The following is a 9,784-nucleotide window of genomic DNA, read 5'->3' as shown; positions in this document are numbered from 1 at the left end:
TGGGTGAAGCACCTGTGTGGGCCTGAGAATTGATGTCCCAAGAACAGGAATTCCATAAAAAAACTCATGGGGTGAACACAAAGTGACCACGGACACACAAAGTGAATATTTTAGGGAAAATCCCCCTCAGGGGATGGTGGGATTTCCAGCAGAAGCCTGGGATGGGTGAAGCACCTGCAGCACCTTGTGTGGGCCTGGGAATTGATGTCCCAAGAACAGAAATTCCATAAAAAAACTCATGGGGTGAACACAAAGTGAGTATTTTAGGGAAAAACCCCCTCAGTGGATGCAGAGATTTCCAGTAAAGGCCCGGGAAGGGTGAAGCACCCGCAGCGCCCTGTGTGGGACTGGGAATTATCTCCTAATCCTAAAGCGTTATCAAAACAGTTGCAACAAGGGGAGGTAGGAGCAGGGAAAACATTCCATTTCACAAGGGGATTGCGTCAAGGTGGCTCCCAATTTCCCTTCTCCATGACAGGATATAAAAGTGCTCCTGCCTGGCGGCCCTGGAGCTGCCTCTGCTGACTCGTCCTCCTCGCTGACTGGGTAAGTCGGGTTTAACTGAATCAGCTCCTAATTAGACATAATTTGGTTTATGGGGAGCTTTGATCTGAGGTTTTATATCCTATACTAAATCAGGGTAGAGTTTATTCTCCAAACCCGTTTTACATGGGAAGTGGGACTTGGGATTAAGGTGGATAAAGAGGGAAAAGGAACAGGAGTTATAAAAATGTTGATGGGAGGAATTTTTAGGAAGTGAGCATTTATTTTTGGAGAGGGGTCATTCCAAACCCAAGATTAGGGTGGGATTGTTTCCCAAAAGGAACGGGAAAGGGAATGATGTGGGAAAAGGACAGGGAGGTTCTTCTCAGAATTCATTCTGGGAATAGATACAGGGCAAAAATACAGAGACGCTTTGGGGTGACCCAATTGTGGCCTTCCAGGACCTGAAGGAGCTACAAGGAACATGGGGAGAGACTTTTTCCAAGTGCCAGGAAAAGGGAGAGTGGGTTCACAGTGACGGACAGGAGGTTTAGATGGGATTTTAGGGATAAATCCTTCCCTGTGAGGGTAGAGAGGCCCTGGAGTGAGATTCCCAGAGAAGCTGTGGCTGCCCCATCCCTGGAATTATCCAAGGCCAGGTTGGATGGGGTTTGGGGTCTGTGGAAAAAATGTCCCTGCCCATGGCAGGGGTTGGAACTGGATCTTTAAGGTCCGTTCCATGATTCCATGGAGCCCTAGAGAGGAGTGGGAGGAGAACTAGAAGCATTTCCCCGCAGTTCATCTCCCTTGATTGGTGCAATTCATGGAGAAGTGGATTGTGCCCTAGAAAGGATGGGTTTTAAATTGTTATTTTAATTTTCTAACCACAAACTCATTTATTTAGATGATTTAACCCCACATATCTGCACCTGTCCATCCAAACAAATCCCCATTCCCATAACACAGCTCCCTTTCCAGCAAATTCCAAGGGGAATCATCTCCCATACACCTCCCATTTCCTACTGGCTATCTCAGTCTCACCCCTAAGAATTTAAGGACAAAACCACCTCTTTTTACCTGCATTTCCTCCCTCACGGAGAAGTTTGGGGACATTTATACCTCTAAAAGGTGGTGATTCAAGGATTAAACACACAAATAACTCTGAAACCGAGGAATTCAGGAATTCTTCCCCATCCTTCCAATCCTCTGGCTCTGCCTCCACCGGGCTGGGACCTTCTCTTCCTTCCAGGTTGGATCGGGAACGATGTCTTCCTACGGCCAACTGCTCAGTGCCCGCTGTGCTTCGCCCTGCGAGGTGACGTGCGGCCAGCCCTACGTCGACGCCTGCAGCGAGCCCTGCGTCTCCTCCTGTGGAGATTCCCGAGCCATCGTCTATGCCCCACCCGTGGTCGTGACATTCCCGGGACCCATCATCAGCTCCTGCCCCACGGAGAGCATCGTTGGGACGTCCATCCCTGAAATCCATGGGGGAATGGGGTCTGGAGGGGGTGGGATGGGGTCTGGAGGAGGTGGGATGGGGTCTGGAGGTGGCGGGATGGGGTCCGGAGGAGGGATGGGATCTGGAGGAGGTGGGAGGGGATCCGGATGGGGCGGGATGGGCTCTGGAGGGGGCGGAATGGGATCTGGAGGAGGAGGAATGGGATCTGGATGGGGAGGAATGGGATCTGGAGGGGGAGGAATGGGATCTGGAGGGGGAGGAATGGGCTCCTCCTGCGGGGGAGGAGGCTCCTACGGAATGGGCTCCTGCGGGGGAATGGGAGGGGGCTCCTACGGCGGGGAGGGCTCCTGCGGGGGTGGGATGTCACGCCTGGGGAGCCTCTACCGCAGCTCCTATTTCTCAGGCTTCGGTAGGAATTATTATCCCTATTTCTCCCGAGGGTACTACAGGTATCGCTACGGGAACTATGGGCCTTTTTAACCCTTTAAAACCGAGGAATATCCACAGGAGAAATAGGATGCAAAGTAGTAGTTGACAGCTAGATATTCCAAGCAGTCTCTGCTCCAGCTGATCCAGAGGGGGCCGGGGTTGTTCGGATCTCGTTGTGCTTTGTCCAAGGCTTAGGATCCCGATGTTCCCTCCCTTTTCCTTTGCTCCTGTTGTGTTTTGTACTCCCTGAACCTGAAGAGTCAAACCAGTCACGGGACTTGGCTGTGAAAGTGTCCGGCTGGAAAAAGAATGTCGTGGAATGACTGCTGGATTGGAGTCCAGGCTGAAATGGGAATGCTGAAGTGGGGATGCTGAAATGGGAATTCTGAAATGGGAATGCTGAAATGGGAATTCTGACTTGGAGATTCTGTTCTTTGTCCCTGTACCGCCTCATCTCACTCTTTTGTTTGTATTAAAGCCCTGTTGCATCACAGCCCCGGGTTCTGGCTTTTATTTCATCACAGTTTCAGTTACAAACCGGTGTGGAAGTGAATTCTTGGGCAGTGATTAATTCTCATCAGAGGGGAATTAATTCCACTTTAATGCAAATATAATTTGTCTGAAATTCCTCAATAAACTAATTTCCCTTTCTGATCTATGCCACATTATTCATTCTAACAAATAACACAGAATAATTTAGGTTGGAACAACCTCTGGGGGTGGACTGGTGGAGCTCCCACTCAAAACCAGTTTACCCTTGGAGCCAGGATAATGGGGGATTGGGATGCTTAGGGGTGACCTAATTTTGTGGGGATTAGAGGACTTTATGACCTTGGAGGTCTTTTCCAACCTAAAGGATCCTGGCATTCTGTGGAAAGGAAAACCAGGAAGCTGCCAATGCAATTCAGAAGGATTTTTATTCGGGCTTGTTGGAAATGAAATGGAATAAAACAGAGCAATTCATTGGTGGTCCAAGGGCAGCCAGATCACCCCCATGGGTGGCAAAAGCCACACAAGGTGAAGCTGGAGCCTTTACAGAAAATCACAGCTGGAATTCTGGAGCATTCCCACCCCACCAGAAAGGAAAAGGGACAAGATTAATTAAAGAGTTCCAGGAGAGACATCATCCCACGGGACAGCTTTTGATTGAAGGTGAGGCACAGCAGGAGGAGATGTGAGCCTGGTTTTCAGGGAGCAGCCTTGGAATTCCAGGCCTGGCTGTGGATCTGGATCCGGGGTTTTCATCTCCCAGGTTGTTTGGCCTTATAGGATGAGCCTCAGTTCCCCAGGCGGGATCCGCGGCGGCTGCTGTGGGACCTCCGGCTGTACCAGGAGCTCCCCATTCCCAGGGACCCTCCGTAGCCAAAGGCACCCCCAGATCCAAAGGAGTCCCTCGCCCCCAGCACACCTCCATACCCACAGGATCCAAGGGAATTCTGCATTCCCTCCACGCCCCCAGAACCAAAGGAACCCCCCCATCCAGAGGCACCCCCGATCCCTGAGGAGCCCCCGTACCCAAAGGAGCCCCCGGATCTGAAGGAGCCTCCCATCCCTGCCAGGCCCCCAGGCCCAAAGGAGCCGCCCACCCCACAGGACTCATCGGAGCCATTTGGGATCGGAGCGCCGAAAACGGTGGGAAGGGATGCTCCCACAACGCTCTCCTGGGAGCAGGTGCTGAGAGTGGGGCCCGGGAAGGTGACGATGATGGGAGGAGGGAACACCACGGCCCTGGAATCTCCACAGGAGGCAACGCAGGGCTCCAGGCTCCTGCTGTAGGCACAGGGCTGGGAACAGGCCGCCTCACAGCCCTGCAGGCACTCGGAGCTGACGTCGTTCTGCATCGCTGCTTGGGATTTGGGATCAAGCTGGGAAAGACAAAGTGCAGCCAAGGAAGCAGCACAGTCAGGCCACAGGTTCCCAGTATGAACCAGTTGTACTTTGTCCTTCTCCTCCAGCTGCTCCCAGTTCAACCCTCCCTCACAAATTCCCATTTTTTCTGCTCTTTCCTTCCTTCCTGGCCTGTTTGAGGCGTCTCAGTTCTTCCTTTCCTACCACCACATCCCTTTTTCTTCTGAATCTCTTAAAAAAATCTTTCCCTTTCTCTGGGACTGAATGGTCCTTAAACAATTCTTCACTCAGAAAAATCCCATTAATTCCCTTTTCAAAGTTGACCCACAGGAAGATTTACCTTCAGAAAGTCCCCTAGGAAAATCTTCCTTGCTCTGTTCTTCCCTTTCCCCCAACTTTTCTAAATCCACTTCTCTTTACCTCAGCTTTTCTAAAACTTCTGGAATTTTACAAGATAAAAAAGGAGCAATTTTTGAGTATTGAGGAGTACAATGAAGTCAGACTTACCCTGGTGTCTTGGAAGGATAAATCAGCGGAGCTGGAAGAATGGAAGATTTCCCAGGTCTCTCCCCTTTTATCCCATTTTCAGACAATAAGGAGGATGTGAGGTCACCCATCATTTACTAAATTCTTTTCACCTACAAAGAAAAAGATCCTCTTAAGCCTTGCCATTGTCTTCATTTCAGCTCATAATTAGTGATCGTTTCCAGCCCTGCTTTGAGTGACACAAACCCAACACCCAAAAGTCTCCTTTTGTCTCAAACTTCAGGGAAAAAAATCCTTTCGGCATCATTGTGGTTCCAAAGGAAACAGGAGCTGATCTCTGTGTTTATTTTCCTTCAGTGACTCGAAGAAAGGTGGCTCCCCATGTGTCACTCACACAATTGGGGTGTAAGCCTCAGATTTAGGTCCAATCCCTCCCAAACAGAATCATCCGACCTTGGATGGGGGTCAGTGCTCTTTGCAACCATCCCTGCGCCCGTGGATTGTGGGGATGAGAGAGGAAAACGTATTTCAAAGGGACTGAAGTGACACGCGAGGTCCTCTAAGCTCTGAAGCCTCTGAGTAATTTTAATCAAAACTCATTTTGGGGATGCTGAGTTCAGCATTGTCACCAGGATGTCACCAGTGCCACTGCAAGGGCACAGCCCAAGATCACCAGGCCTTTGTGCTCCAAGGTGGATCCCAAACTTAAAATCTTGGGATTGCTTAGGTTGGAAAAGCCCTCCAAGGTCATCAAGTCCAACGTTTGACCCATCGCCATCTGGTCACCCAGACCAATGTCCAGTTGTTCCTCGGACAACTCCAGGGACGGGGACTCCAAACCCCCCTGGGCAGCCCATTCCAAAGCCTGACCTCCCTTTCCGTGAGGAAATTCCTCCTGAAATTCTCCACAAGCGAGGTTGACCTTCAAAATTGTCTCATCAACAACCCAAGCCGTTCTTTAGTGCAAACTTGCAGGGTTAATCTGTCCAGGCCTCACTTAAATCATTAACAAAAAATAACAGGCAGGGGTCAGATTCCACTGTAAACCCAGTCATCCCAGGGGTATTGCACAGAAATGGGGCTGTAAAATTCCCACACAATGAAAAAGCCAAATTTATGATACAAGAGTCAGATTGTATATGTCGAGGGTTGATTTGCTAATTGGAAACTATGAAAATAATTACAGGCATTAGAGGAGTCACACAGAGGAAAAAAAATCAGAATTTGTTAAGAATGAGAGATTTTACGGCATGCTTCACATCCCAAGAGCTGCCTCAAAGAGGTATAAAAGCAGGAACATCTCCGGGGTCTCCTCAAACCTTCTCCTGACTTCTCCTGCTACTCCAGGTGAGTTGGATTTAAGCTGATCTTTGCTCTCTCTCATTCTCTGTAGCGATAGTTTTAAACAAGGACTCGTTCCTTGGCTTTGGGGGTTTTAGCCTGGAGATGTGGCGGTGAAATCCTGCTTTTCATCGAAGTCTCGCCGCAGTGACCTGGAGATGGTGGCAGAAATCGATTTGATACTTAAAGATAGAATTTTAAGAGTTATTTGAATTTTTCTTGTGGCTTTCAAAACTTCAATTTACTGAAAGACCAAGTCCTAAAGGTCCTCTACAGGGGGAAGAAGGGAACAGGACAAGGGGGAACGGCCTCAGGCTGTTCCAGGGGAGGCTCAGGGTGGATGGGAGGAGGAATTCCCTCCCGGAAGGGTCTGCCCAGGGAGGTTTGGAGTGGCCATCCCTGGAGGTGTCCGAGGAATTCCTGGACATTAGTCTGGGTGACCATATGGGGGTCAGGCACAGCTTGGACTCGATGCTCTTGGAATTCTTTCCCAACCTCAGTGGTGCTGGCATTCGGTGAACAGGAAGGACAAGGATCTCATTTGCTGTCCCGTGTGTGTGACGGGGCTCTGACATTCCCTGACTCCATCTTTTCTTTCCCAGCTCCTCCTCCAACCCTGAGAACCATGAACTGCATCAGCTCCCGCTGCCTGCCTGGCTGTGAGGTGACGTTTCCCGAGCCCTGCACCTACAGCAGAGGCCTCGGTCCCTGCATGGCCTCCTGTGGGGACTCCACGGCCCTCGTCTACGCCCCACCCATGTACATCACCTTCCCGGGTGCCATACTGAGCTCCTGCACCCAGGAAAGCATCGTGGCATCATCCATGCCCCAACCCTCCAGCCCTCACACAGCCTCATACAGCTCAGGGATGGGAAGCTCCTATGGTGGCCTGTCAAGGGTGGGGGGCTCCTACGGATCTGGGGGCTCCTACGGTTCTGGGGGCTCCTATGGATCTGGGGGCTCCTATGGATGTGGGAGTTCCTCTGGGGGCATGTCAGGGAAGGGGGGCTCCTCTGGGTGTGGGGGTTCCTCCTCGGGGGGTTGCCACCTCAGGAAGTTCTACACCAGCGGCAGCCGCGGATCCCGCCTGGGAAACTGAGGCAGCGGAAGATCCACAGAGCCAGGAGATGGAACCCCATGACCCAGATCCGCAGCTGGGACCAGCTTTTGGAGATGGCAAAAACATCAACAGGAGCCACCCTTGCTCAGGACCTCTGGAAGCTGGGCCCACACCTTTTCCCTGCATTTCCCCTTTGTCTTTAATTAGTAACAGCCTCTGTTAATCACCCTTCTGTGCCAGCTCCTTCTTTTCATTGTGCCGAGAGAAGAAAGGAAGAACAACTTGAAAGGCCTGACAGGAGTTTGTCAGTGCAGCCCTGACAGGAGAAGAGCAATGGGTGGAAGGTGGATTCTCCTCGGACGGTGAAGCTGAAGGAAGGAGCGTTTGTGTCATTCTGTCGTTATCCTATTAAAATCCTCCTGCATCGTCACGTTGTGTTGGGATTTCCTTTCACTGCGGGACCGTTTCGGTCCCATCCTTTCCTCTGCTTCCTTAGGCTTCCTCGAGCTGGTTCCGTGAGCAGCAATTATGAGGTTTTATGGTAATTGGGCTGTAATTGTTTAAGTAATTGGGGTTGTGAAACGGAGGCTTGGATGAAGCAGCCAAACTTTAAGCACAAAGGAGTTCAGCTGTTCCCTGGGGGACACGGGGGTCTCTGGAGGTGACGACTCTGAGCTGGAGGATGAACAAGTGAGGGGTGGGATGTGGTCAGCTAAAAACTGGGAAGCCATGGAGGTTTTTTATGTTAAAGTCTGGGGTTTAGCTCAGCTCTTCCCCCCTGAAGGATTCTGGTCGTTCATGGAATCACAGAACCCAATCCTTGAGGCTGGAAAAGATCTCCAAGGTCATAGAGTCCAACCTTTGGTCAATCTCCACCTCTCACCAGTGCCATGTCCAGTCCTTCCTCGGACACCTCCAGGGATGGCCACTCCAACCCTCCCTGGGCAGCCCCTCCCAAGGCCTGGCCGCCCTTTCCAGGAGGGATTTCCCCAAATATCCACCCTGAGCCTCCCCTGGCACAGCTCGAGGCCGTTCCCTCTTGTGCTGGCCCCGTTCCCTGTGAGCAGAGCCCAACCCCATGCATTCTGTCGCCATACTTAGAACCAGTTTTTAGGAGTTCATGTGATTCCCTGCAGAATTCTGAGGTTCAGGAAAGCTGAACACATTTTCAGGAGTGATAGAGAACACAAATCAATACAAACATCTGAGGACTGGGGATGGGAACGAAAGAAAATCCACCAAAGAACCTCTCCTTGATTTCTGAGCCGTCACCCTGAGCTTGCAGTGCCAAATGCTTCAGGACGTGGAGAAATTTCTCCTGACTGTGGCATCATCAGAGGGCTGCTTTCATGTGACAGTAAAATGTCACCGGGCTGTGCAAGAGAGAATTTCCCAAGGGAGGAGTGACACAAGAGCACAAATCCCGCCCCGGTGTTGTTGTTTTATTGCCGGGATAGGAACAAAAAGAGGCCCATGGGTGAGTCCCAGGTCTAAAGATGCCCTAAAGGTGACTTAACCCTAAAACCCGGCTTTACTCCGTTGGAAAACACAGGAGGGAGGTCAGGAACCCCCCCAGAAATTTTAAATTCTATTTTAATACATCATGTTGAACTACAGAACCGTTAATATTTGTTGAGTCAAGAAGGATGAACTGAAATATGGGAAATTTCAGGAAAAAGAGGATGTCCCTATGAGAGATTCCCACTTGAAAAACCGAATGTTTCACTCTCTGTTTAAGCTGAAAATGGCTTTAAGATGTTTTAATTGACAGCCCTGTAGAGAAACAGAAAATTAGATGACACATGACTAAAGTTGCTCAAAGTTCCCGTGTGTCTAAAGAGGTTTAGAAATTTTAATCTGCCATTAATTTAATGATGGCACACAATAAATTCATCAGCTGCGAGCAAAACCTTAATGGGGCTGAAGGAACGGGCCCAATTGGAAAACAATTGGATAATTTGTTTGCAATCATGGGGAAGCTCTGGGGAGAGGAGGCAAAATCCCACAGAATTCCAGTTCAGCAAATCCTGGAATGTGTCACAGGGCGCAGCGTTTTCCAGTGCTCCAAATCCCTGCTCAAGTGGCCTGAAAGTTGCTCCAAGATTTAAGACAGGAGGATTTCAGCTGGCTCAGGGCAAAGTGTTTCCCAACCAAAGGATTTGTAGGTGAAAAGGTGGAAAAGAAAACGTGAGGCAAAAATAGGGATATAAAAGAGCTTTAATGGGAAATATTGAAGGATGTGGTGGAAAATTTGTTGTCCCCCCACTCAAACCCAGTGCTGAGTGTGATAAAGGGGTCTGGTTCTCATCCAGGAGCCTCCCATCCTCCCAAATTCCCACATTAGGCAAAAAGATGAGTTGGAAAAAGGAGTCACAAGGAAAACAAAACCAACAATGGGAATTTGAATGCAACAGAACTTTAATGGCAGGGAAGTGTTTGGGGCAGAGTCCCACGGAGGGAGCACAAAGGACGATTCCCAGGACTTCAGGAAGCGATGCAGATCCACAAAGGCCAGAAAAGGCGATTCCTTGGATGCCCCTGGCTTGCAGCTTCCCCAGGAGCTGAGACTAGCCTGGGGCTGCTGCCGGGGCAGCCGGGGCCACCTCAGCAATAAAGGAAGCCGCAGTTTCTTCCTCCAAACCTCCCGGAGCTGGAGCTGCCCCCTCCATAGGAACCCC

General features: G+C 50.4%; 2 protein-coding genes and 1 long non-coding RNA gene across 3 annotated transcripts; 2 read left to right on the top strand and 1 right to left on the bottom strand.

The window, feature by feature from the left end:
* Positions 1 to 459: 459 nt before the first annotated feature.
* LOC121660841 (glycine-rich cell wall structural protein 2-like) lies at positions 460 to 2,864 on the top strand. Its single transcript, XM_042020380.1, has 2 exons — positions 460 to 546; positions 1,733 to 2,864. Exon 2 carries the CDS (start codon positions 1,748 to 1,750, stop codon positions 2,420 to 2,422), a length of 675 nt encoding a protein of 224 aa, XP_041876314.1. The 5' UTR covers positions 460 to 546; positions 1,733 to 1,747; the 3' UTR covers positions 2,423 to 2,864.
* Positions 2,865 to 3,269: 405 nt separating this feature from the next.
* LOC121660845 lies at positions 3,270 to 4,997 on the bottom strand. The gene is made up of 2 exons (XR_006014789.1): positions 4,727 to 4,997; positions 3,270 to 4,236 (listed from the first exon to the last, which is right to left on the bottom strand). It is a non-coding gene; the product is annotated as an uncharacterized LOC121660845 (long non-coding RNA).
* Positions 4,998 to 5,752: 755 nt separating this feature from the next.
* Positions 5,753 to 7,536, top strand: LOC121660842 (scale keratin-like). The gene is made up of 2 exons (XM_042020381.1): positions 5,753 to 6,052; positions 6,649 to 7,536. Exons 1-2 carry the CDS (start codon positions 5,956 to 5,958, stop codon positions 7,143 to 7,145), a joined length of 594 nt encoding a protein of 197 aa, XP_041876315.1. The 5' UTR covers positions 5,753 to 5,955; the 3' UTR covers positions 7,146 to 7,536.
* Positions 7,537 to 9,784: the final 2,248 nt, after the last annotated feature.

The sequence above is a fragment of the Corvus kubaryi genome, unplaced genomic scaffold (assembly GCF_017639235.1).
Source record: "Corvus kubaryi isolate FWS band 111438036 unplaced genomic scaffold, C.kubaryi_AGA036_p1.0 36967, whole genome shotgun sequence".
NCBI lineage: Eukaryota > Metazoa > Chordata > Aves > Passeriformes > Corvidae > Corvus > Corvus kubaryi.
This window is presented reverse-complemented; position numbering and strand designations above follow the sequence as displayed.

Excerpts from the sequence above, each read along its gene's own strand:
- LOC121660842 (XM_042020381.1), top strand. The coding sequence starts at position 5,956 with ATGCTTCACATCCCAAGAGCTGCCTCAAAGAGGTATAAAAGCAGGAAC. Across the intron at positions 6,053-6,648 it reads GACTTCTCCTGCTACTCCAG|CTCCTCCTCCAACCCTGAGA; the intron begins GTGAGTTGGATT and ends TTTCTTTCCCAG.
- LOC121660841 (XM_042020380.1), top strand. The coding sequence starts at position 1,748 with ATGTCTTCCTACGGCCAACTGCTCAGTGCCCGCTGTGCTTCGCCCTGC.